Below are 27,857 nucleotides of genomic sequence, written 5' to 3'. Positions count from 1 at the left end.
TTTAAATAACATTTCTTATTAAAAGTACAATAAATCATAAAATATATATAAGATAAAATATTTTGGTTCAATAATGAGTATTAGAATATATATTTTTATCACAAATGTTCAACTAATGCATCTCAGAATGAATAACGAGTTTTTTTATCCACAATTTTTTTAAATTCAGCAAGAAATTGAACATTTTCATCGTTTGGACAATATTTCACCGATCATGACAATTCCATAAATAATTATTAAATCACTTATTTTATGTTATATTAACCCAATTATTTTATGTTAAATCACTTATTTTATATTATATTTATTTTATATTCTTATGTTTAGTTTGGTATTTATTAGTTTATGCTAAAATTATTAAATAATCTCTTATAAAATATTATAATTATTTTGTATTATTTTTAAATATTATTTAAGTACTAAATAAAAAAGTTCAAAAACTTTATTCTATAAATAAAAAAAGTTCGTAATAGATACGATTACTCCGTTAAATGCATGGAGTAACCCTAGCCATTACTCTTTTGAAGTTGAAAATAAAATGGAATTGGAGCATATTTACTCCAAAATGATGTTTGAAATAGAAAATAGAGTAGGGTTGGAGATGTCTTTAGCCGTCGGCATCGCTGGAGGCCGGTGATCACGAGAATGAACACTTACCTCATACGATCTACAGTAAAGTTCTCGTTTTTTCAGACCCACATAAGTTGTTCGACAAAATAACCAAACATAAACTTTGTTCGGTCACAGAACCAGTATTTAGAAATATAAAAGCATCGGATTTTTATATGGCTATACCCATGCAGCTTTTAGGCCTCACGGGATCAAATCTCCGTCGGAGCTAACTGATCGGTACTAGAGTCATTATATCAAGAATTTATAATGCTCCAACCACCCACGGCTAATGGGCCACTTATGCTCGTTCTCTCGGCCCGTAGGCCACGTCCCGTCTGATAGGCGGTGTGTTAATTTTTTCAAGCCCCGAAAGTCATGTTTACTGACCATGCAGTCACCACGTGACCTTTTTCCGTGTTTTGGTCTCACTCGCACGGTATCACGAATCACTTCCCGATAGATCACCTATCCTTCCACTACTCCAACTGAAACAAAATTAACTCTGGAGTTTTAAACGGATGTGTGACATAAAAGATAAGTAAACTTGATTGACATAGGTAGCCAAATCAATTCTTAAATCTTTCTATATATCACAACTCGGATGTTACAGAATTGTTGTTGAATCCTTTGCCAAATCGAAAAGTGTTAGCTCACTTCCATTGCGAGAGTCGAGCTCCTCTGCTGTCAGTCTCTTACGGCCACCATTACCATCTCTTCCCCAAATCTATTTATCAGCTGGTAAGAAAAAACATTATAAACTATTAATCTAACTGAGGTTGGAAAGTAGGACTGTCGGGAGAAAGTTTCATTTTCTCAGTGGAAGTAACATGCTTCTTGTTTTTAGTGGGCATGTTTTGTTTTTGTTTTTCTTACCTTGAATTCTGGAACAGGTTCAGGAGTTTCAGGTCAAAGAGATGGAACTATCTTTTACTCAGGGTTTGACCCATTGTCAAGTATGAAAGCAAAACCAGTTGGGGTTGAGCTTTGGTCTGAGTTTGATGGTCCTCTCTGTCTCAGGTTGATACTTGTTGGAAGAACTTAATTAATGCACTTTCAGGTCTTTTCAAGTATTAGTGAACCAGAAAGAGAAGACAGAAATTTATGTCATAAAGAATATCACTTAGTGTGATAGAGATGATGCTGGAACTACCATCCGGTTTGAAATCTGTCACAATGTCATTAGAATTTGACAAGGTGATAATCTCTTATTCTTCGTTCTCCATGTTTACTTTCCTATACCTTCTTAGTTAATCTCAGATGCATTGCCATGTTATGAAAATTGGTCAACAAGAGTTCCTTCATATTGGTGAATATTCTTCGGATGCTAACCAAGGATTTGACGCTCCATCTGCTCTGATCAGCTTTCCAAATTATCATACGAGATTAAATTTCCAAGAAGAGTCCAGCAACTCGCCTTTGTTATCAAAATTCAAGGTAGAGACACGAGAATTGTCTTCTACATATATCTCCCCAATTGCATTAGTTGTAGGAATTGCTGAAACATGGCATTATTTTCCCATAGACAAGTAGAACTAGGTTTGTACTTGAAAGAGTCGCATAGAATGACATCAACTAGAGATACTGTACCCTGCAAGATTAGGATTAATTGTTCATGACGTGCAAGTTATAGTTAGTCAATGGCTTTTAAGGTGTTGATTTGGGTTCCTAGCAATGGGTATTAGAGCCAACGTATACTCCCCCTCCATTTTGCAAAAATCCTCATTTTAGAAGAAAACAAATTGTTCCAAAAAAATTGTTTCAATTTTTTTTATTCAATGCATTATTTAGTGGTAAATTATAAACTTAAAAAACATAATTGTGCTTACTGAAAATAGTAAACTGTAAACTTAAAAAAAAAACATAATTGTATTTTATTGAAATTCTGTTGGTTAAAAATTATGAGAAATAATTTTTTTGCTCAAAGTTATGGAAAATAGTTTTTTGGTCAAAGTTATTGGAAATTTTTTTTTTTTGTCAAAGTTATGGGAAATAGTTTTTTTTGACAAAGTTATGGAAATAGTTAATTACAAAAAATAATGCAGTGGTAATCAAAATTTTAAAACATTACATTTTTGAAACAAAGGAAAAATGGGATGTTGCATGGACTCACATTGGAGCATTACTCGTTAATGGTCAAGTATATTTGTGTTTGTTATAAAATTCATAAAAAATACCATCAATTCCCGATTAAAAAAAATCTTTGACTGATGAGCCCTCCCCCCTTAAATTAAAAGCTGTCTTCGTATTTTCATCTTCATTTAGTAGTTTGCTTTATAAATACACATCAAATCCAATCTCTGTAAACAGTACTTGAGAGCTCAGTGATCTGATCAATTCGATTAAAGTAATGTCGACAAAGCAAGGTAGGGAAAGTGGAAGTACTAGTGTGAAGAAAGAAGAGAAAAAGGTCAAATCTGAGTCGGCCTCAACTCATGTTACTCTGAGATTCAAAGGCCAGGTAAGAGTTGGTGGTAACTGAATCTTTACATCATCTTCTTTAAACATGACTATATAATTATATCTGTGGAGATATACGAGGAGGAAGTTAGAGTTTTTAGGATGAGAAGGAACGTCGAGATGCGTAAAGTTATGAAACGGTACGGTGAGACGAGAGGAGTGAAGTGGACCACGTTTGTTTTCATATTGAAGGATGGCACGAGGATTCGAGAGTCTCATACACCTGATGAGGTATGTATAGAGATTTTTCTAATAGAATAAAGTCGTCCATAAAAATGATTTTTGTTTCACTTGTTTCTGTTAGCTGGAGCTCAAGGATGGAGCTAAAATCGACGCAATGCTGCATCATGAGGGAGGCGGTTACGGTCCATCTTCTATAACATTTTGAGTTGTTGAGTCTATGTTGGGAATGTATCAGTACATATATTTCAATATGAATAAACAGCTTGTAGTTATGCATGTAATAAAGGAATAAGTTCGGTTGCTTATGTAACACGATTTGAATCGAATCAAAAGCTGGAAACTTTGAGGAAACGAAAGTAAAAAAAGAAAGATGTTTTTCTGTATACCGAAAACAATTAAAGAATCTAATTGTTATGATCAATAATGCAACATCCTATATCAAACACCATTGTACTATTCTTGCATCGGCTTCTCATACTAAATACAGAGATCCAAGAATATGCCGGCAGAAACAGGTAAAATTTGTTAGTGCTTGTCTGTGTCAATGTCAAACCAGATCATATATAATTTTTTTTTTCATATGTGCATAAATAGAAGTAATTCTTGAGGTGTTTTGGTTGAGCAGAAAGTGATGTACTTGAGGTTAACCGTGGGTTGCTTAAGGAGCTTGAAGATATGGGATTCTCAATGGCCAGAGCAGCTTGGGCTCTGCATCATTCTGGTATTGTATAAAACCACTTCAAAACTTATCCCAGATTCATGTCATGGATCAACCATGTTTTGCTTATCTTCATCTCCAGGCAACTCTAGCCTAGAAGCAGCTGTGAACTGGATCGTAGACCATGAGAACGATTCACAGTTTGAGAAAATGCCTGTGGTATGTCTCCATCTTCATTGCTTTTCCATAGAATCTTTGATCGAGGGGTGGTGTTTTGCAGGTGGAGTTTAACATTGAGATTGAGTCTCCAAGTCCTGGTGATGATACAGCAGAAACTGCTCAGGCTAGAGCAAATGAACTAAAGTTAGTCACACATGCGTATTTTCTTAAGCTTCATCCTCCACATGGGAACATGACTTGGTTTATGTATTCCTCAGGGAACGAGCTCGTAAACTAAGAGAAGAAGAAGAAACTAAACGTGAAAGAGAAAGAGAAAAGGTACAAAGGAATTGGTGGCGGTACATAGCGTGTACACGAAGAATACTAATAGTTAATACCTTTCTTGCAGGAAAGGATACGAGCTGGAAAAGAGATGATGGAGACAAGGAGAATCGCTGAAGAAAACGAAAGGAAACGGTATGTGAGACACAGAGAGAGAGTGTGTGTTTGTTTCTCAAATTATCTTCCTTCGAATTCAATGAAACAGTGTTTAATTACTGTAAAAACAGGAATATAGCTTTGAGGAAAGCTGAGAAAGAAGAGGAGAAAAAAGCAAGGGAGAAAGTCATGATGAAAGTAAATGCAGACAAGGTGATCATCTTTCATCTTTTTTTTTTGTCACACTCTATCATTGAAAACTGATGATCTCTGTTGACATTTGTTGGACTTAATGTGTGTTAAGGCTGAGAGAAAGAGCAGGCTCGGTTTGCCAACAGTAGCTGAATCTACTTCTACGTCAACTCTAGTTGCTCCACTTGACACCAAGGTACACAGTTTCGTCCTCCAATGTTTGTTAGTTGTTACCTTTAATCTATGAATAATGTGATAATTTTTTCTCTAACACTAATAGCTACAGAAGATGTTAATGCCGTCGAAATCAAAGGAGATGAGAGAATGCTTAAGATCACTAAGAAGAAACCACAAAGTAAGAATAACGTTTTAGTTTTAAGAAGATAAACTTGAAAACAATATACATATAGAGAAAGTGGAGTCTTGTTGTTACAGGAAGAAGATCCAAGAACGATGAGGAGGGTGTTTGAGACGCTTCTGATGATTGTGAGGAACGCAGCGAAGACTCCGGATGAAGAGAAATACAGGAGGATCCGTGTCACGAACCGGTTGTTCCAGGAGAGAGTTGGGAGGTTCAAAGAGGGTTTAGAGTTCATGGAGCTTTGTGGATTCAAGAGAGAGGGAGGATCAGAGTTTCTGTCTCTGGCGAACGACGAGGGAGACATGTCGCGGCTTCGAGACGCCTCGTTTCAGTTGCAGTCTGCGGTTACTAATCCTTTCTTCGGTCTTCTCTCCAAGGAAGCAGCTGAAGAGTGAAGACTTGTGAACAATGAGCTTTGTCTTCCTGAATTGTTATGTACCGTTAACAGAAGAATAACTGAACTATCACCATCTCTTCCCGCTCTAAAATGTTTGATTAACACATCTCCTATGTATTAATCTTGGAGACGATAAGTTTGTTCATATAAATATATATTATATTTTTTATTAAACTAACTATCAAATTGATTAATAGTATACAAAATAATATTCTCAATTCTTTCCTTAAATAAAAGCTACTACAGAATTATCTATATAATTAATATATATATGAAAATTAATGATTATGAATAATATATATTTGATTTTTTTCTTGTATGTTATATTTTGATTTTTTTTAAACGACTATAAATTATTAAAAATAGTAAAAGTCCCACATTAAAAAATTTGTGATCTATGGTTTAATTTTTTTTGTTCAAGCAAGATACAAATGATTATAGATCGTATGAATATGAGGTCTGATTAATAGAAATTCATATTATATATGTATATTAATATCATTTATATTAAATTATATAATATATAAAAATATATAAATAAGTTAATTTCAAAATTTGCATTGAAAATTATTGAGATCTTAATATTTTAATATTGAAATTTTCTTTGAAAAATCTCACAATTAAAGTTTTGTGATTAACGGTTTAAATTTTTGTTACAGCAAATATACAAATGTTAATAAAACCATATGAGTAGGAAGTGTCAATAATAAATATAAATATACTATATATATCTATGTCAATATCACTAAAGTTTAATTATATACCATATAAAGTAAATAAGATTATTTTTTTGATTTATTTACAAAAAACATAATTGTAAATAAACAAAAGGTATTAGTTTTGATTTACTTGCTTACTCTAATGTATATATTTTTATATATACAAATTATTTTTTTAATAGGTGATTTCTAATATGTTATTTGATCATGACAATCCCAGAAATACATTTCTTCAGATCAAAGTGATTATTTTTTAGTATTGGAAGCACTATATATATATTACTTCATTCAGATTAAATAATTTAGTCCTGATTTTTATTTCTTAAAAGCTTTTATAAAATATAATGACAAGATTACAATCAACTTCTTTTGATTTTATTCAAATAATAAGAGATTTGATCATTCAATTAATATTTGTTTCTCCTTAGTACCATTTTTTTAGCTATTATAATTGTAAGAATGAAATATTTGAACTATATATTATAAGTTTTATGGCTTATCATTTAATAAATCAAACAATTCTTAGTGTATAAATAGTTTACATTTACTAGATTGGTAAAATATTATATATATTTCTTATCGGTATATTCTTAAGTAACTAAACCTGAAAACCGTAGGTTAACAAAATAAGTAATTTGTTTTGTTGTTCTAGAATTAGATAATTTTTAGACCGAACTTGTGAATACATACTAGACAAATATTTATATTTCGAGTCTGCACTTATATTCTATAACAACTTGATATATTAGATTTAAACACTAACTTGTGAATAGAGTTTGCTGGTAATTTTCTTCAAAAATTTGATTCTTATATATGTATCTGGAGTGGAACTAATTTTTACACATCTACATCTTTTAAAATTGAAACTTATGTAATTCACCGAATTCACAGAAGAAGTTTAAAAAAAAAACTCATATCAGTGGTAAATAAACGAGAACGAAAGCACAATTTTATAAAGGTAGAAAATGAAATCACTTGTGCAGAGTCAATAGTAAACAAATCGTGATTAGAAAACTTAATCTCATTTTGTCGTTATACAATCGATGTTGCCTATCTGGTTTTGGTGATTTGTGTCAGCCGCAAAACTTAGTCTTTTTTTTGTGCATATGAAGTTTTAAAAATAATTAGAATGAGTTGTAATATGTTAACTATTCGACAACGATGAAACATTTAAGAGACTAAAAATTGTAGTTTTGCAAAATGTTAAAATCATTTGATGAACAAACATTAGTATAAAAACTCAATCCGCGCATTATCATCTAGTAATACTATTAAGATTCAAAGCGATGATAATAAAATGGTTGTACATATAAGATGAAACAATTAACAACAAAATGTTTCCGGTTTGTTACAATACCAAATTGATGGTATGGTAATCTTAACCAGCCGTAAATACAGGCCTCTAAGTAAAAGTTTGTACGAAAGGCTAGATAGAGCCCAATAATAATAATACGATATATCACTGACTTATCCGACCCGATCCGACGCGGCCCATTCGATCCGGCTATATAATTTGATAGGACTGACGAGTACTATCTTTGAGCTGCCGCTTAACTGTGGAATCGAAATCGGAATTGGAAATATCGTTTTCGTTCGAGGCGACGGCGTCACCTCTCTCTGTGATTATCGTTTTCGTTCGAGGCCGTTCTCTCTGAGAGGTACGTAACTTGGAGACTGTTAATAAAGCTGTAGTTCTGCTCTTTCTCCCTCTTACGCACTGTGATTTTTTTTCTTCTTTTAGGTTTTTGACCTATTCGAGATGTATTCTGATCGAGTGGTGGCGGAGACTGTAAGCAAGAATACGGTGAAGAATCGTCTCAATGGCGGCTCCGGCGACTTATCTTCTCGCGGGAGACAAGTCACGAGGAAGAGGTTCTTCTCTCTCTCTCTCTCTCAACTCTTCGCCGCCTTCATATTGCGTCTTTTTGTTTCTCTCTATCGTAATGTAGACTTGCTTTTGCCTAAGGAAGGATCCTTCGAGTAACTTAGTGTTTAGGTTTTTATTTAATTAGTCAAAGCTCTACATGGATAGTTAGTTTCATCATTGTGTAATCTAAATCGTATAACTGCACATTCATTCATTGTGTTCTTTACCTTTTCACTAGCATGAGTTTGGGAAAAACAATCTGATGATTAATGTATTAAACCTAAATGTTTTCAGAGGAAGGCAGGAGGACGATAAGTGGGAGCATGATCTTTTCGATGTTGACACCAAGCCTCGTCTTTCAAGTATAGTTCTTTTATACCTTCCTTGCTTAAACTTATATAAAGTATCGCTCTTTTGGTTGTTGACTCTGTGCTATTTGACTAACCAAGATCGCAAGGTTGACCCTAGAGATCTCCGCTTGAAGCTCCAGAAGAAACATCACGGCTTGCAGAGTCGACTAGGAGGAGCTAGTTTGGGCGAGCGCGATCTGCGTGAAAAGCTATCTGGGACAAAGAATCCACAGCCAAGGAACGCTAACCTAAAAACATCTACAAGGGTGGCTACTAGACCAGCCGTAAAGAACGGTTCAGGTGAAACCAAATCTGAGACCAGAGCAGCTCTGAACAAAGCTGCCAAGAAGAAACCACAGCAGGCAAGATGATTCCTCATTTTCTGCAAACCATAGTTCTCTTATCAGTTCTTTATGCCGTACAGCATTCATGACTTAATGGCTGTTTATCTGTTTTGTTCAGGCTGGTACGTCGGTTGATAGCTTCCTGGAATCATTGGGTCTCGAGAAATATTCAACCTCGTTCCAAGTGGAAGAAGTATGTGAATGTATTTACTGTTAGATTAATTCCTGCGTGTTCTCTTCTTACTGTTATCTGTCTTTTCCAGGTTGATATGGATGCTCTGATGCATATGACGGATGATGACCTCAAAGCTCTGCTCATACCAATGGTAAAAGTCCATAATAAGCTGCCATAGGATTTGTTTTCACCATGCTTCTTTAAGCTTGGATTACTAGTCCTGTAGAATAGTCGTTTATCTCCTGTTCAATCAATTCATACCACATCCATCATCATGCGTATATTAAAGTTCTCTGTTTTCATCCATTTGCAGGGACCCAGGAAGAAGATACTTCTTGCCTTGGGATCTAAACGTTGATAGATTTGCTTCTTGCTTCAAGCTCTGAAAGATCCTGAACTTCTCTTTTTCATTGTCCCTTTTTGGTTTCTCATATGTAATCTCAAGAGACGAGAGTAGGTAGACTTTTGAGATTAAAAGAGTTGTAACTCAGAAATGAACTCTTAACTAAAGACCGAAAAAGGAATGCTCGAATGAGAAAAAAGCGTTTTAAGCTTTGGATCTTGTTTCTTTTGATGAACCCTGTAGACACGAAGGGTACCAGAACGGGGTTAGAAACAAACTTGTTCTCTTTGGTAAATAAATCATCGTGAGACGTGACTGACTCCTGGATACATAGTTGAAGGCTTCACGGCAGTTTCGGTTGTATAACTTGTAGTTGCAAGTTGTAACCATGTGTTTGTTTCTTATTCACCTTTCTATTATCTCAGTTTGAGCGATTGTAAATTGAAATAAGTGAGTTTAAATAACCAACAGAACACCAAGCCGTCTTAGCTCAGTGGTAGAGCGCGTGACTTTTAATCCCGTGGCCGTGGGTTCAATCCCCACAGACGGCGCATGCTTCCATTTTTTCAAAAGCTCCATCAAATAACTGTCTCTTTGTCCCATGTTTCATTTCCTTCGGGTTTTAATAATCAGGATCTGCCTTTGCAGCCTCTTTGTTTATTATACTCAACATCCATGGATTTTGATACGACTGTCGGCAAAACAAAGGTTTCAGAAGAGAACCAACATTCTTATACTTAAAAACAAAAATGATGCAACACTTACTGCAACTGCAATCCTTTCTCTTCTTAATCACCAATTCATCATTGTCAACAACATTAGAAAAAAAAACACTTGTTAAATGACAAACTCAACAATTTAACATCAGCTTTACGTTTTTCCCAGAATCTGGCTTTGGAGCTTTTGGTTGTCTTCTAGCAATCTATCATACTCCAGAAGCAGCTCTGCAGACTGTTTCTGGAGAGCCGTGACATGTGTTTCAGCGGTTTCCAGCTTCTTCTCTTTCTCTTTAGACTCGGTCTCTGCTTTCTTAAGTCTCTCTGAAACAGATGACAGTGTTTCTTGCAGCTGCTTGATTTCCTTGGACGCTTTGTCCTCTTTCTCCTTAAATTCGTTTCTCTCTTTCTGAAGCTGTTCAAGTTCTTCTTTAGATGACCCGACGTTACCCCTTAGATTGATTAGCTTTCTGAGGTAGTGGTGCATCCTGTCAATTATGAAGCCTAGAAAAAGTACGACTCCTGCACAGATCATTCAAGACAACAGAGTGCTTTAAACGCAAGAAAGAAGATCTTAAACAACCAAAATAAGTATTGATAAGAAAGTGCATCAACTCCAATAAACACATGAGCAAATCAGGTTAGATTAATAGGCGCTAGCTTTGGGAATTGAGCAAGTTGTGAGAAGTTACATGGCTTTGGAAGAGTCAGGATATCTCTTCTCTTCAACAAAACTACTAGATACTTTTGGTTCTTTCTTAAGGTTTAGTCATGTGATCGTGATCGCAATTCGAGATCAATAAATCGATATTACTTCGTTACTGTCTATGGGGAAACAGGTTATGGACCTATTAAAATAGTATCAAGGCAGCTTCCCAAATCTAATGAACGTTAGCACTTAGCAGCATGGAGCATCAGATACAATTAGAAAGCTTGTGATACCATAACACATTAACAATGCTTTATATACTAAACTAAAATCTAGAAGCTGAAAAAACTCAACTGGTGACGGACAAACCAAGGCAACAACCAACTGAACTATTCATTCTGCTTCTATACTAGCAAAGCCCTATGGTTCTGCTTAAACCACAGTTTCATACAAAAGCCAATTAAGAAAGAAGAGAGAGAAAGAAACTGACCCATTAGAGAAGCTTCAAGCAAGTGAGTTCTCCAAAGGACCTGATCCATAGGAGACATTGTCCCGAGCTTTGCACCTTTGTTCTGGATCTTGACGATGCTCATGAGATTAGACAAAAGGATAACAGACATGGTTCCAGCGATGGTTTTCACAGTCGCAGGACCTTTCCCCATCTTCATCTGGTCAAGGCTTTTAATCACAAGCTCCCTCAATGGGCCAATCTTAATCAGCAGCAAGAATGCAATCGCACCTTCCACGAACAGAACCAGAAACAGTAGCTGAATCATGTCTGATTGACTCTCCCTACAAAAAAAAGTTTGTTCCTTTATACCAGAATTCAAGAAAGATGGTGAAAACCCTAAACCCTCCACCAGTGAATCATAAAATGGAGAGGATGAAGTCAAGATTCAAGTAATCGAACAAAGGCTTGGAAGGAGAGAATAAGACACTGAAGAGCTAAGAAGGATCTGAGAGGGAGAGGACTTCAGTAGAAAGCATTAAAAAGTTGTTCACTAATCGAGAGAGAGAAGATCAATGGTGTGAATGATTAATGGTGTAATTATGTAAAAACTCAAGATACAAGAGTGAACTCTACTCTTAAGTCTAAACTACTCATCATGCCTTTTCACTTGCTTTTACTTTTACTTTAAAGATAGATGACGAATTAGTCTTCAGCAAAGTACTAAAGTTGCATCCGTTTTCTTTTCTTTTTTTTTTGTCTTGGAGGATAAAATGTAGCTTTAACAATATTCACACCGACTAAAAAAATGAAATGTATTTATATTCTTATTAATTACACATATTTAACAACTAGTATTTGAAATAAAATTAAAAAAAATTCAGTTCAAAAAAATATTTATAATAATATTAATGTATTTTAATAATATTAGCTTAAAATAAATATAAATTATATAAAATAAAATTCTTTTGTATAACAAAAAAATATGCAACAAACTAATTGCCCAACAAACTTTTCGATTCGGTTCGGTTCGGTTCGACAAGTACCGTTTGGTTAAAAATCTCAGCCTTAATTTGATGCATATTTCTCTAGAACTATCCATATGGGTTTCAAAATTTAACATCATACTTTTCATATTTTAACGCTTTACATCATTTTTTATATAATGATTCAATACAAATTCAACTTTTACTAATTACAATAGTTTTGCTTTGTAAAATGCAACACTCTATTTTACTACTTAATATTTTATGTATACAAATTAAATAAACCTAAAGAACAATAAAATAATAAAATTTGATATAAAAATAAAATATTCAATTTTAAATAATTATGTGAAAATATCAAAAATCTTAAGATCATGTATTACTACAACGAAGTTGTTGAAAAATGAAATTTGATGATGTGGATTATTTGGTGTTGAATATATTCAACATGTTGAATGAGAAGAAAATGGAAAACACCGACGACACATGTCACATTTTAAAACTTTGATAGTTTCATATTTTCCTAATTATTTAAAAACATTTTTTTATTATAAACTAAATGATTTATTGTTATTTATTATATGAAAAATTGTTATTTAAAATTCTTTATAAATAGATACTTAGTGTATTTAATTTAGACATATAAAATAATTATTGATTAGTAAAATAGGATATAGAATTTCATTAAACAAAATCATTATAGTGTGTAAAAGTTGAATATTTGTTGAATAATGAAGTGGAAGAAATAAGAGATGATGGGAAAAAGATGAAAAGATGTTGAATCTTGAAACCACTGTACATAGTTTTAGAATGTTACATGTAGCATTAGTCGTTTACAATAACATGTTGAATCTTTTCAACACCAAATAATTTACTTGATGAAATTTCATTATTCAGCATACTTATTTTAGGCTTCGAATAGATGACGTAGTTCAAAATATGCATATCAACAAACAATGCAGATCAAGCACAACAAATGCAGATCATGTAAATATGCAAAACAAATGCATATCAACTAATTTATCAAATCATCATTGTTGACTGAATTAGCGTTGGGCATTTCAGGTTTACGATATGGGTCGGGTCCAATTATTCAGGTTGGAATGTTTAGGATCCGTTTTGGAACCAAACATTTTTAGAATTGATTGGTTCGAATAATTAATGTCGGCTTTATGTCAGTTTTTCTATAAAACCTGAAATATAATCGAATTAAAAATTGTTCTGATTTACTTCGAGTTTGAAGCAAAAAAAAAAATAAAACAAAAAACCCTTGGAAATCTAAGTTAAAACCCTAGCTCATATTTTTATTTTAAAATATTAAAGTAATTCAGATGTGTTGCACAAATTTTTATTTATAAATTATATATCATAGCTTTTTAAATTTAAAAATAAATAGTATTTTATTATATTTAGGATATTCGGGTATCCGTTTGATTTCGGTTTGGTTTTTATTTTTCAGATTTAAAGAAATTGTATTCGTTCAGGTTTTTGTAAATTTTGGTCTAGTTTAAGTTTTGTTTTTCGGTTATGTTCCGGTTTGATTTTTGGGTTTCAATAAAATTACCAAGACTAGACTGAGTGTTAAAAAGGTTAAAAATATTTTAACATAATACTTAAAACAAGAATAAAATTTTAAGTTAAACAAAAAATAAAAATGGATGAATGAATTATAATATATTTGTTAGAAAAATATAAAATTTCATCGAATATCATTGACTTTACTTCAACTTTCAAATCTATTAAACGTTTCATAATTCATTGAAATATTACAATTCAAAATAGTACTTTGTTGTGGAAAATAAAATTCTTTAAACATATTTGTGTATAAAATTGTGATATGTCAATTATATATCTTGAGAATATACACGGAAATTTTATATTGAATACACTATACAAATAAATAATATAAATTTTAAATCATTTTATAACCAAATTTTTCTAAAATGGATTATTACTGAAAATAAGATTGATTAAACTATTTGACAATAATTTTAAAAGAGTTTATCTTTAGTTTAAAATAAATCAAATGGATTAAATACATTTATATACAGAATTAATGCGGAAAAAATTAAACACACATGATTGGTCTCCAGTATGTTCCCTAGCACATTTCCCTCTTTATTTGCAGATTAATAAATTAACTCCTAAAATGAATCTGCTTGCAAATTAGTTATTATTTTCTATTTGATTTTGTTATGCATTTAAAATGGTGAATGGAAAACAAAAGCAGTCCAATCTGCAAAGTTAATATTCTGCAATAAATCTGTATATTAATATGCATGTTATTCAAATCCTTAATGATTCAACTGTTGAATATTTTATTCAACACCACCATTATAACTAGTATAATATTTTAAGATTCTATTTTTATCATATATTCAATTCCTTTTATTTCAATTCTTTTTGTTTCAAGTCAAAATCCATAGATTCAATTCCTTTTATTTCAAAAGAGAAAATCCACCAAGTCTATGATCCATTGAAGTTGCTCAAAAAAAACCATAGGTATTATTTTATAAATATGAGAGTCTTTTCTTTCTTTTCCCCATCAGAAAGAAGTCTAATGAATCTTTGCAGAGGTCCCGAGGAAGTGCAAAAGTGAAAATCCGAGTGGTGCCATATTTTGAGGTAAGGGATTTAGGTTTACTTAACTACGTTTTGAAATTTAAGTGTACCGTGATTGGAAATAAGATTAATAAGATACAGTGACTTGCCTTGTTGGTTTAATCACGTGTCTCTAACCTTGTGCTCCGGATTGTTACGGGAGATGGGTGTTTACAATTACAATTTATTCATATGTCCGTACCTGTTGTGCAATCGTTACATGAGGGGAATTACCCTGAAACCTGTTTGGTTTTTACTTCATTTTGTTAGTTTTGTTTGACAGCATTAGTTTTATATGTAATACACGCATGAAAAGCGCGTCGTATGTTTGAAAATATTCTGTTCATTAAAAATACAAAGTAGATAAGTCAGCGTAGAAAGAGTCGTCGTCGTTTTACGCAATCACGAGAAAGACTAGTCAACGCCTTCGTGTATACACGTCTCCTATTCCTATATATCTCACCAGCTCTATTTCTCAAACTAATGTCTCTCTCTTTTGTTTCAGACCCATTGAAGCATTTCTCCATTTCTAGCTTCTAGGAACCGACAACATGGCAGCAGTAAGTCCTTTTTTTTTTTGTTATATTTCTGTTTTAATTTCTCTAAATGGATACTAAATATCATCAAACATGTTTTTCTTTTGAAAAATAAACTATCTAACATATCTACGTTATTATAGAGTTTTTTTTCTAAATCTGCAAACTATCACGTGTTTACAAGATGAAGTTATTTAGAATCTACATGCATGAGTACGAGATTGGTCTGTTTGATTATGATGAGATTTTGTTTGTGTATGAACATCAAGGTTCTTACTTGTTTTCCTGTTATTAATGTCTAATAGGATTATGATTAACATCCATGAAGATTAACTTATATTTCTTGTCCAAAAGCAAATATTCAGATCTAAAACTAGACACCGACTCTTTTATATTTATATATGGTCTTCATTTTGAAGCTGACTATTAAAAGAACAAATTGATGAATTAGTGAGTAGTCTATATACAACAATAATGTTCTCATTAAATTTCTAACCGTCTAAGAATAGTCATGACTCTTGCTTGCAATTTAAATGCTAGCTAGCTAGCTAGTCTTCTAAGACATTTTTTTTTCCTTGTGGCTACAGAATCGTCAAAGCGTGCCCAAATTTGGAGAATGGACAGAAGATGTTCCATTCACAGTAATGTTCGATAAGGCCAGTAGGTCGTCGAGGAAAAATACAAACAAGTCTAATCCTAATCCCAACGAGTATCCAGAAATGAATCCAACCGCTGCGCAAACTCGAAATCAGAGACATGACCAACCACCAAACCACAATGTAAGACCGAGACAAGAAAGATTCGGTAGACGAGAAGAAACCGAATTCAGACCGTCTCCTCAAAATGAAAGAAACAACAGAATCAGAGCTCCTCCCCCAGCAGAAGCGTATAACCATCAATCATATGGTGGCGGAGGTACAAATCCATCGGAAACGAATAGACGCCAACCATATGATCCTACACCGGTGAAACCTAGGCCCATAAGCAATCTTAGAGGTCGGGGCAGTGAAAGGGTACGTACTACTCTTTTATTGATTAATCCAACATGTTTATCTCTCGAACTCTTACAACTCTGGACCGAAAATGAGCCACTCTCCCGACATGATATCATTTTAACCATTTTTTTTTAATTACAAAATGTGTTACGATTCTTAAAAAAAATTGTTCATATAGGTCGCAACTATTCCGCCGTTTCCTGGATCGGGTTCTGAGGATCAGAGTTATACACTCATCTTTGAAAAAGTGAAAGAAAGCAAGAAACAAAGTGGGACTGTGAGTTCTTACAATGAAACTGATCATAGCACTCCAACTCCACTCATCAACGACGACCAACATCATCAACCGCTACCTTCTAGTCCCAAGGTATACATGTGTGCTTATTTATTTGTTTAAATTGTCATGATAAATTTTAAAAAACTAGTTAGAAAGTACAGCCATGCATCAAAGTTATAGACAAGTGGCCTTGACACTCAGTAACAGGCTAATAATTTATCATTCCTTTTATTCCAAATAGCATAATTCAACATTCAAGACTACTCCGGTGTGTAGTGGTATTATTTATACCTTCGTTTTTTTCCTTCTTTTTGTCAACACGAAAAACATTTTATCTTTTTATATAAGACTTCTAAGTGGTCGGAGAAAAGATGTAGTGCTTCACATTTTGATCTGGGTATGAGATATATCAAAAACATATACGTTTTCAGCAAAAATCCACATCATCATACGTACACATTTTAGCTACATAACCTGACGTTTCATTGTAAATTATGATGTGTAGGGTTGCTGCTTTCCTAGATGGTGCCGAAAGTGAAGCTACTGAAGATAATTCGTTACTTTGTTTAAATGGTTAATTTGTTGTTTGCTTCTGGATATGGTTTGGCTCGAGTATTCAATATTATAAATACAAATATTATTTTGGTATGTTCTATGTATGTATGGGTGTTTTTTTTTTGCTAAAAGTGTATGTATCGATGTTATGGGAAAAATGCTACAAACATAGTTACTCGTTCGTCATCTAACTTGGAATCTATGTTAATCTTGGTTTAGTAAGAGCACCCCCAGTGATACAACGAGGATGGGGTACTTCTCACTAATAAAAATATTAGAAAAGAAAAAATTGAAAAAGAAGAAAGATATAGTTTCTGAATTAGGACCTTTTAGAACTCTTATAAATACTCATTTTACAAGTGTCCATATCTTAATGGCTTGACTCTTTTACAAATAAATCAAATGTAATTGTACAATATAATTATACTAAAATACTACAAACAAATTACGCTAAAATACTAATATAATTTTGTTAAGAACGAATATTGAGTTTTTTTAACTGTTGGAAGTTCTCTAATGAAACTAAATCGGAAACGGACGTAGAGAATTGAGAAGAAATCACATATAGAAATTCACTTTTTCTTGTATGAGCTGAATAAAAATATTTGTAATCGTCGATGGTAATTGTGTAAAAAAAAAAAAGTCGGTCAACGATAATAATCTGAGCCCAATGCGCTATTTTACATTCGCTCCTTCGGGGAAACAGCATGGTAATTACGATGAAAACACCACGAAGTGCGGATGTGAAAACGGAGTAAAAAGAAAGCCCTGCCGTTTCGTAGCCACAAGACCACAAGCTTCGTTTGCCACACGTGTAACGATCTTAGTTGATACAGCGACCGCGTTTATGAACTCAAATTTAATCATTTGCCGTTTCTCTCCTTCCTCCTTCGTCTCTCTCTCTCTCTCTCTCTCTCTCTCTGGAAAAAGGATCGTGCAACATTTCAAAAACCCTAGATACACAAAAAGAGATTAGGTTCCTAATCCTCTCCGGAGATTCTCCTCGATTGAAATTGAGATCACGGTGAGCATCTCAAACCTCGAATCGACTCGATCGAAGAGGTCCTTCACTTACTTTCAATCCCACCTTTCTGCTAATCATTTATAGTCGATTACGGATGATAAATTCTCAATTTTCAATCAAATCTCTTTGCAGGTACAAAGGTTGGCCACTCCGTCTTGAGAAATGAGCTCACAAGAGTCGAGAGCAAGCCGAGGAATTCGACGGAGGAAAGCTGTGATTGATCTGAATGAGGTACCCAGAGATCACGAAGGGACGACCTCCGCTTCTGTGAGAGCAGATCCTACGGTGGCGCCTAGTGGCGGGACTGTCCCTTCTCAGCCTGTTCCTACGATGATTGATGTCGATGCTATTGAAGATGATGTTATTGAATCATCCGCAAGTGCTTTTGCTGAAGTATGATCCCTCTTATCCCTTAAAGTTTCTCACTTTTTTTTGCAGTGATGTGATGGATCCGTATAATGGTTTATTGATTTTAGTTTCGTTTTGATGATAGGCTAAGAGCAAGTCAGCAGGTGCACGTCGGAGGCCGTTGATGGTTGATGTAGAGTCAGGTGAGTTTCATCTATTGATCTTCAAGAGATAGCTGTTTTAGAGTTTTATACTCTTTGTGTTTGTTTCTTACTTGGATGGGGGTAAGTGCAGGTGGTACGACTAGATTGCCTCCCAACGTAAGCAACAAACGGAGAAGGATTCCTCCTAATCAACCTGTCATCGACTGTGAGCATGTCCCTGTAGATGTGGTATAGGATACACTGATGAATTTCTGAAACCATTTATTATGTTATCTAGTCTGAGGTTTTCAACTCTTTTATTTTCTTTGTGCAGAGAGAGTCTAGCCCAAAGCCTCCTCCACCACCACCAGAGGAGCCGAAATTCTCTTGTCCGATCTGTATGTGCCCGTTCACCGAGGAGACGTCAACCAAATGCGGTCACATCTTCTGCAAGGGATGTATAAAGACGGCAATATCTCGACAAGCCAAGTGCCCTACTTGTAGGAAAAGGGTGACTGTTAAAGAGCTGATTCGAGTATTCCTTCCAACCACCAGATGAATTGTACATCAAACAATCACCTTGTAAGGCTTACCAAATGATAGGTTTTTTCATCTTCGGTTGTATACACGTTACAAGATTTGATTTAGTTAACAGGACAATGGTTTTGTCACAGGTCTAACAGCTAAGCCTCAATTCGCTTTGGAACATTGGAGGGACTTCAGTGACTTGGCGTTTTAGTTTGAATGTTTCACTTTATTGGAAGAGAAATATTCATTGTTTAAGAAGGCCCCCTTTCATTTAATGGATATCATTGGTAATATCGGATTTGTTTGTTTCCTAGTTGTTGTTTTATGTAATTTATGTCTCTGCAAACTGCTCAGAGGATGCCTTACTCTCTCTGATAGATGAAAAATATATATATGGAAGAAACAAAATTTGATACTGAATCTCAACTTTGTTGTTGCTTCCTGATCTTGTGTGTGTCAATTCTCTCATCTCAAAGTACTGATAATTGCGTTAAGCTTCTGAGAAAATATTGGGAACTAGACGGGGAATATATTAGCGTTCCATGCACTAGAAGTAGAGTGCTATGATAGATTACATAAGCTAATAGACAAGGGTTTGAATTGATGTGATATGGCTCTGCCTTTTATCCACGTTTCTTAAGGATACGTTAAGCTTGTATGCATGATCTTCTTCGCAATGTCATGGAACCACAGTTATTATTTTTTTGAACATCAAATGAAACCACAACCCAAGAGTGTTTTGTTAGTGTATGATAAGTCTTTTGAAGGAAGTTGCCTAGTCATTGGGGGTGATTGGTACTTTGCTTTTCTCTTTTGCTTTGGAGTATATTTAAAACAATAGTTTCTTTTTCTCCCGTTGTCATGATCGTGAAGGTCGTGCCGTCAGACCAAACAGAGAACTAGAGAAATCACGTGTTTTATCTTCCGACATAGTTTGTACCTCACGTTCTAAATTGAAAGAAATAAAAGGATAAAGCTTATATAACATTCATTCATTAGATACTATTTAGAACCGAACACACAATCCCCAATAGATGGTCGAATTATAAACTTTTTCTTACACTAATACCCTCCTGACAAATCATTGTTTAATTTTTCTTTTGCCTCCTAATATTATAGTACCTGAGAGAAACAACTATCAGGCCAACGAGAGACGTATATAGTCTCCGTTGCAAAAATCGGTTATCATTATTAGATCATCCGGTTACCCCCTCCACAAAAGCCCAATCCGGTTTAGTATGAGTTGTTGCTGGCGACGACGTATTCATAGCCGCCTCTGCGATTAAAATACCTTCCTCCTCCTCCTCCTCCTCCTCCTCTTCTTCCCCTATTGTAATTGTTCCCATGTCCATAACGTCCTCCTCCTCCCCTTCCTCCCTCATTCCTTATTCCATATCCGTTTCCCCCATCTCCTATCACATTTCTGTTTCCGTATTCATTTCCATATCCCCTTCCCCTGTTACCTGTTTTTCAAGCAAAAATACAAAACGTTCATCCTCATCTGCCTCGTATAATCATTAATCAGAGTTTTTCATACTCGCGCTAACTCACCTCTTGCTGTAGATCGCTTCTCCTCTACGAAAGCTTTCTGTCCACCGATCATCAGAGGTGAAGCCTGTGTATCATGGAGATGTTAATATCGATTTAAATGTTAAGATACTCATTCCTCTGTATTGCAGATTGTGTACCTCTATTGCTTTCTGGGCAGCATCTGCATCTTTGAACTCAACAAACCCGAAAGGATAACCAAAGCCCTACCAGTCATACAGTAAACTGTCAGTCTTTAAGGATAAAGAAAATCAGTGTTTCTTCATCCCTGGGCAAGGGACTCAAACTTCCGATTCTGAATTGTTAGTTTATCGGTCAATCTTACCTTTTGGCTTATAACTTGAACGCCACCATTCCCAATAGCTCCAAATTTCTTGAATTCATTCTCAAGCATGTCAATGGTGGCATTTCCAGGAAGATGTTTCACATAGATAGATGTGCCCTCAGCTACTGCTAATAAAAACAGAAAGAAGGTCATGAAAGGATTAAGAGAAATCGTACTGCCATAGTCCATAATTTTGATAAAAAGACTTGAGGAACAGCTTTTCTATGAAACCACTACCTTCAAACCCCTGATTGTACCCATATTCAGTATCATCAACAGCCTCAAAAACTGCATCAGATTTTTCGACTGGAGAAAGATCTGAAGACACTTGATGGCCTTGATCTTTGACTTTCTGCTCTGTAGAAACATCTGAAATCACTTGAAGTTCCTGGTCTTTGGGTATCTGCTTTGGAGACGGTGAAGAGCCAGCTGAAACTCCAGATTTATCCTTTGCAACCTTCAAGTATTATGAAAGTCATTGACTATCAACAGATAACTCCGGAAGCGATATGATCAAGATTATAATAAGATGAAATAAGGTTGAGTGGTGGATCCTCTCTCACTATACTTACCACAGAGGCATAAGATTTCTTCGAAACATTTTCTGGGTCAGAAATTTTCATGGAATCACCTCCAACTTTGTTGTAAGTTTTCTCAATATGCGGAACTTCTTCATTGACAGAATCAGGTACCAGAATACTCTCCTTAGCAACTGAAGCATTGTCCTTGGATACTTCCTTACAAACAGAATCCACCGAAGCTAATGCAGCTTGCTCAGAGCCCTGAATGCCTCCTGTAGGAGCTGAATAAGAAAATGATCGGAATACAATATGCGTTAGAGAAGATTAAAAAAAGTGATGGAGAATGAGTACATTTTTAACCTACCAGTAACAGGAAAGGGTGTTAGAGAGCCATCCCCATCAAGGGCCTCGGGCCCATTGTCAAATCTGAGGATGTCATTCAGAACATAGTACCCATTTTCTTGGGGAGCAAGAAAAAAGGTCTGTGTGAATTTCCTTTTAAGCGCATCTTTCAGAGTGAACCAGCCAGTGACCAAAACGATAAAACCCCCACTGTGAGACTCTTGGGTATGATAACTGGTTATCTTAGCGGATTCGAAATCTCCAAAAGAGAGTGTGTCAAGCTCCTCACGTATACCCTGTGCTCAACAGTAAAAGAGACAACTTTTAGCAAGTTTTACTTAAAAATTGACCAATTTGACTCTCAAGCTCAATGCCTTGTTGTTATTTACTCAACAACACTCCACAGACACAGCAGCTAAATTATTTACAACAACTTACTTCCAAGGTGTAAAAGTCACGCATGACACCGTCCTGTCCCACACGCCCAACCTTACTGATCTCATGATAGAAGCGGTGCAGATGCTGAGGATGCTTATGCAGAATCTCGTAGTACTGCATCACAAATGCTCTCCCAACCTACATTCACCAACCACAAGAAACAAAAAACACACAAGTCTAATCACACAACAAAAAAAACAAAATAATCACAATAAAACTTATGAGAGGAGAAGGAAACCCCCATGAATGAGAGAGACATACAACGAGTGGGTCAACAACAGGAGCTGGTACTTGAGCAGGATCCATGGTATAGCTATATAACCTTCATAGAAAGAAGATTCATAAAATTAACTCTTACAATATCTCTCTAAATCACAAAAACAGCCGAAAGATCCTTAAAAGTTACTGTTTTTTTCCACATCACAATCAATCTCCGTAGACCTAACTCATGAACTACACCACACGCACATATATAACCTCGAGAAACACACAATTAGCAACAAACGAACTAAGAAACTCAAAAATCAACTTCACATTTCGCATTTACAGATGAAACTGTCACTGTAGATGACATTAGGCGAAGTAAATCGTCAAACGAAAGAGAAAGAGTGGGAAGACGAAGAGACACCTGAAATTAGAGAGAGTGAGAGCGAAGTTTGGAGCTCCGATTTGGGGTCCTATCTAGGGTTTGATCGGAATCGAGAGAGAGAGGGGGCCAAGTGTACTGAAAGCGAAAAGGTGAAGGAGGGGTGAGAGTGGGCTTTTAGTGTGTTTATATAGGCAGAGGGATTTACGTTGACGGCTTTTTGGTTACTTCCTTCTTCTACTTCTACATCTCACGTGCCGACAGGGTCCGTTCCGCTTCCTTCTAGAATATTTGTTTTCTCTCCACTAAACTCGTAGTATCAAAGAAGATTTTAATTGGTAGAGTAGATGATTGGTTTCCGTTTACACTAATGACGACAAGCAAATTGTTTATTGTATATCCAAAAGAAACCACAAAATTCTCTTGGGTCCTTCATTTTTCTATCCAACCGAAATATTACTTTTTATAATATGACCGGTTCTGAAATTTATAGAAGATTTGGCTCAGTTACAAAAAAATGACAAAGAAAATCATCTACTCTACTATATTCAAAAGAACCAACCCAAAGAGATGCATACATGCATGTGAAGAAGAAGTTAAAACAACTCCAGTGGAGGAGAATGGAAGTCAACCACCAAAAAACTAGAGTTCAAGCATGAGACCATAAACATCATTTCAAACTACAGAGCAAAACACTATCCAAACATGGAGTAGCAAATATGGCGAAAGGGAGAGCCACCAGAGACGTGATCAAAGATGAAAAGTGCAATAAGATGAGAGAACAAAAAGATATAAAGAGACAAAATGAAATCAACAAACCGTGGAACCATCTTCGAGCTATGAAAAGAGCATAGAAATCAGATCACCAAAAATCAGATCTTAAAAACCGAGACGAGCAAAGACTATCAACGGCAAACCAACGACAAGGAAGACAACATCAAAGACAACTAAACTTTGACCCAATCCAACGAGACGTAGTTTCTAACATTAGCCAAAATCTAAGGAAAAAGAGGACCAATATTGACCGAAATAACCTACAACGCTGTAAGAAAAAACCGCACAACATGGAACTAATATTCCTGATCTATAACAAATACTAGATAATCTCACAGAAGAAGAAAGTGAGGAAAAACAAGAGCACATAATTGAAATCTTTTTCCAGTGATGGTGAGAAACACTGCACAATGGAGAAGTAAACGAAATACAAAGATGGTGACGGCTCAAGGACAAACTATGGGGAGAGTGCAAAACACATCTAAAAAGAGTAATGTGAAAAAATGTGCAAAATTAAAATACAATTTTGACGCCTTTAATCTTAGAATCAACAAATGTCTAAAGACAATTATTGAAATTAAATATATTTTACATCGGAAACTCACTTAATCACTAACAAGTAGTACGTATTATGCACACAACAACATATTATTAAAAAGACAAACATTTAATATATTAACTTATGACCTACTACTACATAGCACAATAAAACACCAAATAATGATCTTCACAAATAAATACTGACCACATAACACATCATCCAAAAATCATATTTAAGAACAATAAAACAAACACCCCTCTAATATTCAATATAACTATACAATATCTATGTATCCTCTTCCAAAATGTAAAATAATATTGTATTATTGCAAAGTTTTTCTAAAGAAAAGAAAAATGATGATATATGTGATATTTCTGTGTAGAAGACTAATATATTTTCATGTATAAATTTAATTTTTTTTTATTTTCAATAATCTCGAAATCAATGATGTGTGAGTGAAACAAAATTACTATAATTATAAATTCATTTTTAAAAAGTCATATAAAATATCCTAAATTTATAAAATTCGCTTAAGAAACATATTAGCAGTAAAAACATGTATTTAAATGATCATTTCAAAAAATATTTGAAAGACCGGGGCGCCGAAAAATCCCTAGCCGATGTATTTGGCACCATAATAAATATTTACAAAATTGAAAAAGAAATTTAAGCAAGATAATTCTTTTTTAAAGAAAACAATATAATTATTGAAACCCGCAACATTGTCCATGATCCCTCTTTTTTATTCATGATCGTTTGCTTTCTTATACTTTTATATTCAATTGTTAAATAAACAGCAGAGAAACTCCCATCGATCAAAAAAATAAAATAAAAGGTCTATGTTTCTTCTTTAGCTGGAGAGGAAGAAAAAGATATCAAAACTCAAACTCTCACTCTATAAGACCCAGAGATATCTTCCAGGATCCATGAAACCAAGTCCTTACTAAGCTATGCATTTACCTAACAACGAACCTAAGTTTTATGCGCCTGTAACATACATAATTAGATTTTACTAATAATTTTCTTTTTGTATTGTGTACCGTGGAAGCAGCCCAATTAGACAGGCCATGGTATGCAGACGATATTACTCAAATTACCTTAAGGAGCGATCTTACTCTCTAAAATAAGAGGCTCAGTTGTAGTATTTAGGGATCAAATCCACAAGGAGAGAGGGCACACAATAGATCCCAATCAGTGGGGATTAAGCTAGGTGAATTATATTAAAGCAGTAAATAAGCAGGGCGAACAAGGTAGTTGTTCAGTTGATTGATTGAGGTTGTAAACAATAATGAGAAAGCGTTAAATCTAAGATTTCAGGTAATCAGGATTGTAGTGATATAGAATACTTAGGTTGTCAATCCTAGAACTTGAATTCTTATGAGAAAGTATTCCAGTTCCTGCTGTGAATCAATCTAATTGACTAAGTCCGACATCTTAGCTATCGCTTGTTGATATGGATCGAATGTCGATCGATGCTATTGGGTTAGCGTCGATCGATGTTGCCTTAGGCAAGTGTTAGCGAGTTGATCGATAGATTCACTAGTCTTAACTAAAGCGCTTCTCAGCAAATCCGGGGAAAAGTTTGGATATGATCATCCAATGGGTGGCTTGACGATTCCTTGTCCTGAAGATACCTTCATCAATGTGACTTCCCAGCTTCAATGAAGATGTTCCGAAGAAGAAAAAACTGACTATTAGTTAGCCCAAGTTAGATGTAGAATTATTCAATGTAAATATGTTAAAAAAATTTCTCATTCTTTGTTAAAAAAGAGTTACAAGAGGTTACAAAGCTCAAATGTCTATGCCATATTTCTAAGAACACAAACCAATATAAAATTCTTGTTTTATGACAAATTAAGGGGGTGTCCGCGCTTCGCGCGGGATATTGTTTTATTGTTGTTAAAAGTATGATTTTTTTGGATAATGTAATTATGTGATCACTTTTATTTGTTAAGAACGTTATTTGGTGTTTTTGTTGTGTTATGTAGTAGTAATAGTGATATGTTAATATATTTTCTCTTTGTTTTTTCAATAATGTGTTTTGTCTGTATAGTATTTGTTAGTAGTGAAGTAAGCCTCTAATGTAAAAATATATTAAATTTCAATAACTTTGCATTTATGCATTTGTTGATTCTAAGATTAACGGTTTCAGCGTCAAAATTGTCTTTTATTTATTTTTTCATATTTTTGAACATTATAACTTTCAAGATGTTTTTGCCTTTTTCCCATATTTTGACATTGAGCCTTCAACATCTATGTATTTTGTTTACCTTTCTGGTATGCGGTGTTTCTCATCATCACTGAAAAAGACTCACCTCCTGCTCTTGTTCTTTATCGCCTTCTTCACCTTGAGATTTCTGGTATTTGTTGTAGATCGGGTTTAGGAGTTCCCAGTTGTGCGGTTGTTTCTCGTGTCGTTTTAAGCTGCTCTATTCAATATTGGATGTTCCTCTTCTTCCTTAGATTTCAGCTGATTGTTAGGAACTGCATCTCTTTGGGTTAGGTCAGAGTTTAGTCGTCTTTGAAGTTGTTTTCCTCGTCGTTGGCTTACCATCGATACTCCCTTCTCGTCGTGATCTTCAAGATATGGGTTTTGGTGATCTGACTTCTATAGCTCGAGAACGACTCCACGATTTGATGATTTCTTTTTGTCTACCCTTCCATCTATGTTCCTTCATCTCGTTGCAGCTTTCATTGCTGTTTGCGTCTCTGTGACTCTCTCTTTCGCCATGTTTGTCATTCTAGGTTTGGATAGTGTTCTCCACCGAGTATGTTCTGTAGATTTGGAAGATTGTTTCTGGTCTTAAGTCCGGGCTCATGTTTCTCGGGGGTTGGCTTCCGTTCTCCCTTACTCATGTTGTTCTCTTCTTCCCTTGCTTCCCTTAGTATAAGTGTGCGATATTAGTCTCTTAGAGCTTTTGTCCCTTCTATCCAAAGCTTTGTGGTTTTTCACCGGTATAGGCGTATTGTTTGTGCTTGTTTAGTTTGTGAGGTGCTTCTTACCTCTTAGCTAGTGGTTATACTTATCGTTCGTTATTTATGTCTCTTCCTGCTTCGTGCTAATTTTGGCATTCTGTTGATTATTCCTTCTTTAACCCGTTTTTTTTGTTCTTTGCATTGGTCAGATAACACTCATTTGTGTTTGAGGGATTGCTTTGTCTCAATATTATCTTTCTACATTTTACTGACTTTTGATTGTTTTGATCAAGACACTCTATGATAAAGTGGGGTAAGTTAGTTTTCGTTCTTGATCGCTTTTGAGCTCTGGACCTTTATTGAGTTAGTGTTACTTTGGCATTTTTTTCTCTGTGATTATGGAGATTTTTTGTTTAGATTATGTATTCTGCTTTAGTTTGGTTAATATTAAGATAAATATATAGTTGTAAATGAAATAATAGAAAATAGTAAAAATAATAAAAATAGCGAAAGTTTATGTTATTTTTAGTTGTGAATAAATTAAATATTTAAAATACATTTATATTTATTTATTTATTTTTTATTCGTTTTGTAATTTTTTGAACAAGAAAATAGATTAAAATAGATTATCAAACTTCAAATGATGATTATTAGTGTGAGAATGATTAGATAGTGTATAATTAGAAAATAGTGAACCAAATTGCAGTAATCTAAAAGAATAAAGATCTAAAATGTTAAAAGACAAAAAAAAAAGATATATGTCAACAAACTTTCATTCCACATGGGCTCTGTCGAGTACATGCCA

The 27,857-nt window shown here is 34.5% G+C and overlaps 7 protein-coding genes and 1 non-coding gene across 11 annotated transcripts; 6 read left to right on the top strand and 2 right to left on the bottom strand.

Moving 5' to 3' along the window:
• The first annotated feature begins 2,959 nt into the window (after positions 1-2,959).
• On the top strand, positions 2,960-3,457 carry LOC111207625 (putative small ubiquitin-related modifier 6). Its single transcript, XM_048764262.1, has 3 exons — positions 2,960-3,070; positions 3,142-3,300; positions 3,374-3,457. The coding sequence occupies exons 1-3, from the start codon at positions 2,960-2,962 to the stop codon at positions 3,455-3,457; spliced, it is 354 nt and encodes a 117-aa protein (XP_048620219.1).
• Positions 3,458-3,638: 181 nt separating this feature from the next.
• Positions 3,639-5,631, top strand: LOC106352283 (UBX domain-containing protein 1). 2 transcript variants are annotated; one of them, XM_013791942.3, is made up of 10 exons: positions 3,639-3,767; positions 3,878-3,973; positions 4,053-4,129; positions 4,191-4,273; positions 4,348-4,408; positions 4,479-4,546; positions 4,639-4,720; positions 4,812-4,895; positions 4,980-5,054; positions 5,135-5,631. In XM_013791942.3, the coding sequence occupies exons 1-10, from the start codon at positions 3,752-3,754 to the stop codon at positions 5,453-5,455; spliced, it is 963 nt and encodes a 320-aa protein (XP_013647396.2). In that variant the 5' UTR covers positions 3,639-3,751; the 3' UTR covers positions 5,456-5,631. The 2 variants fall into 2 exon arrangements, with proteins under 2 accessions (XP_013647396.2, XP_013647397.2); XM_013791943.3 differs by having other exon boundaries at positions 3,693-3,767; positions 4,986-5,054.
• Positions 5,632-7,678: 2,047 nt separating this feature from the next.
• On the top strand, positions 7,679-9,471 carry LOC106349008 (ankyrin repeat and SAM domain-containing protein 6). The gene is made up of 7 exons (XM_013788877.3): positions 7,679-7,834; positions 7,918-8,048; positions 8,338-8,405; positions 8,493-8,755; positions 8,856-8,930; positions 9,001-9,063; positions 9,226-9,471. The coding sequence occupies exons 2-7, from the start codon at positions 7,936-7,938 to the stop codon at positions 9,268-9,270; spliced, it is 627 nt and encodes a 208-aa protein (XP_013644331.2). The 5' UTR covers positions 7,679-7,834; positions 7,918-7,935; the 3' UTR covers positions 9,271-9,471.
• Positions 9,472-9,734: 263 nt separating this feature from the next.
• Positions 9,735-9,806, top strand: TRNAK-UUU. Its single transcript has one exon. It is a non-coding gene; the product is annotated as a tRNA-Lys (tRNA).
• Positions 9,807-9,964: 158 nt separating this feature from the next.
• On the bottom strand, positions 9,965-11,715 carry BNAC07G26670D. Its single transcript, XM_013788876.3, has 2 exons — positions 11,111-11,715; positions 9,965-10,493 (listed from the first exon to the last, which is right to left on the bottom strand). Exons 1-2 carry the CDS (start codon positions 11,394-11,396, stop codon positions 10,126-10,128), a joined length of 654 nt encoding a protein of 217 aa, XP_013644330.1. The 5' UTR covers positions 11,397-11,715; the 3' UTR covers positions 9,965-10,125.
• A 3,382-nt stretch (positions 11,716-15,097) lies between these two features.
• LOC106349006 (RPM1-interacting protein 4) lies at positions 15,098-17,199 on the top strand. Its single transcript, XM_013788875.3, has 4 exons — positions 15,098-15,215; positions 15,779-16,204; positions 16,365-16,553; positions 16,969-17,199. The coding sequence occupies exons 1-4, from the start codon at positions 15,207-15,209 to the stop codon at positions 16,999-17,001; spliced, it is 657 nt and encodes a 218-aa protein (XP_013644329.1). The 5' UTR covers positions 15,098-15,206; the 3' UTR covers positions 17,002-17,199.
• Positions 17,200-17,810: 611 nt separating this feature from the next.
• On the top strand, positions 17,811-19,481 carry LOC106349004 (probable E3 ubiquitin-protein ligase DTX3). 2 transcript variants are annotated; one of them, XM_013788874.3, is made up of 6 exons: positions 17,811-18,042; positions 18,175-18,435; positions 18,536-18,593; positions 18,685-18,782; positions 18,868-19,115; positions 19,208-19,481. In XM_013788874.3, exons 2-5 carry the CDS (start codon positions 18,205-18,207, stop codon positions 19,090-19,092), a joined length of 612 nt encoding a protein of 203 aa, XP_013644328.2. In that variant the 5' UTR covers positions 17,811-18,042; positions 18,175-18,204; the 3' UTR covers positions 19,093-19,115; positions 19,208-19,481. The 2 variants fall into 2 exon arrangements, with proteins under 2 accessions (XP_013644328.2, XP_013644327.2); XM_013788873.3 differs by having other exon boundaries at positions 17,873-18,080.
• A 533-nt stretch (positions 19,482-20,014) lies between these two features.
• Positions 20,015-23,045, bottom strand: LOC106349003 (nuclear transport factor 2-like). 2 transcript variants are annotated; one of them, XM_013788871.3, is made up of 10 exons: positions 22,864-23,045; positions 22,497-22,557; positions 22,236-22,373; positions 21,820-22,093; positions 21,507-21,736; positions 21,172-21,391; positions 20,935-21,062; positions 20,750-20,815; positions 20,613-20,676; positions 20,015-20,524 (listed from the first exon to the last, which is right to left on the bottom strand). In XM_013788871.3, the coding sequence occupies exons 2-10, from the start codon at positions 22,539-22,541 to the stop codon at positions 20,295-20,297; spliced, it is 1,395 nt and encodes a 464-aa protein (XP_013644325.2). In that variant the 5' UTR covers positions 22,542-22,557; positions 22,864-23,045; the 3' UTR covers positions 20,015-20,294. The 2 variants fall into 2 exon arrangements, with proteins under 2 accessions (XP_013644325.2, XP_013644326.2); XM_013788872.3 differs by having other exon boundaries at positions 20,935-21,059; positions 22,864-23,031.
• Between the last annotated feature and the right edge of the window lie 4,812 nt (positions 23,046-27,857).

The sequence above is a fragment of the Brassica napus genome, chromosome C7 (genome assembly GCF_020379485.1).
Source record: "Brassica napus cultivar Da-Ae chromosome C7, Da-Ae, whole genome shotgun sequence".
In the NCBI taxonomy this organism is placed as follows: Eukaryota; Viridiplantae; Streptophyta; class Magnoliopsida; order Brassicales; family Brassicaceae; genus Brassica; species Brassica napus.
Note: the sequence above shows the minus strand (reverse complement) of the source record. Positions and strands in the feature narration are given on the sequence as shown.

Coding starts and splice junctions, on each gene's coding strand:
- LOC111207625 (XM_048764262.1), top strand. CDS start 2,960: ATGTCGACAAAGCAAGGTAGGGAAAGTGGAAGTACTAGTGTGAAGAAA. Junction 3,071..3,141: donor CTCTGAGATTCAAAGGCCAG/GTAAGAGTTGGT, acceptor ATATCTGTGGAG/ATATACGAGGAGGAAGTTAG. Junction 3,301..3,373: donor AGTCTCATACACCTGATGAG/GTATGTATAGAG, acceptor TGTTTCTGTTAG/CTGGAGCTCAAGGATGGAGC.
- LOC106352283 (XM_013791942.3), top strand. Junction 3,974..4,052: donor TTGGGCTCTGCATCATTCTG/GTATTGTATAAA, acceptor CTTCATCTCCAG/GCAACTCTAGCCTAGAAGCA. Junction 5,055..5,134: donor CACTAAGAAGAAACCACAAA/GTAAGAATAACG, acceptor TTGTTGTTACAG/GAAGAAGATCCAAGAACGAT.
- LOC106349008 (XM_013788877.3), top strand. CDS start 7,936: ATGTATTCTGATCGAGTGGTGGCGGAGACTGTAAGCAAGAATACGGTG. Junction 8,406..8,492: donor CACCAAGCCTCGTCTTTCAA/GTATAGTTCTTT, acceptor TGACTAACCAAG/ATCGCAAGGTTGACCCTAGA. Junction 8,756..8,855: donor CCAAGAAGAAACCACAGCAG/GCAAGATGATTC, acceptor TGTTTTGTTCAG/GCTGGTACGTCGGTTGATAG.
- BNAC07G26670D (XM_013788876.3), bottom strand. CDS start 11,396: ATGATTCAGCTACTGTTTCTGGTTCTGTTCGTGGAAGGTGCGATTGCA. Junction 10,494..11,110: donor GCTTGAAGCTTCTCTAATGG/GTCAGTTTCTTT, acceptor TGATCTGTGCAG/GAGTCGTACTTTTTCTAGGC.
- LOC106349006 (XM_013788875.3), top strand. Junction 16,205..16,364: donor GAGGTCGGGGCAGTGAAAGG/GTACGTACTACT, acceptor TTGTTCATATAG/GTCGCAACTATTCCGCCGTT. Junction 16,554..16,968: donor CGCTACCTTCTAGTCCCAAG/GTATACATGTGT, acceptor TATGATGTGTAG/GGTTGCTGCTTTCCTAGATG.
- LOC106349004 (XM_013788874.3), top strand. CDS start 18,205: ATGAGCTCACAAGAGTCGAGAGCAAGCCGAGGAATTCGACGGAGGAAA. Junction 18,436..18,535: donor CCGCAAGTGCTTTTGCTGAA/GTATGATCCCTC, acceptor TTTTGATGATAG/GCTAAGAGCAAGTCAGCAGG. Junction 18,783..18,867: donor AGCATGTCCCTGTAGATGTG/GTATAGGATACA, acceptor TTCTTTGTGCAG/AGAGAGTCTAGCCCAAAGCC.
- LOC106349003 (XM_013788871.3), bottom strand. CDS start 22,541: ATGGATCCTGCTCAAGTACCAGCTCCTGTTGTTGACCCACTCGTT. Junction 22,094..22,235: donor GTGACTTTTACACCTTGGAA/GTAAGTTGTTGT, acceptor TGTTGAGCACAG/GGTATACGTGAGGAGCTTGA. Junction 20,816..20,934: donor TTCAAGTTATAAGCCAAAAG/GTAAGATTGACC, acceptor TATGACTGGTAG/GGCTTTGGTTATCCTTTCGG.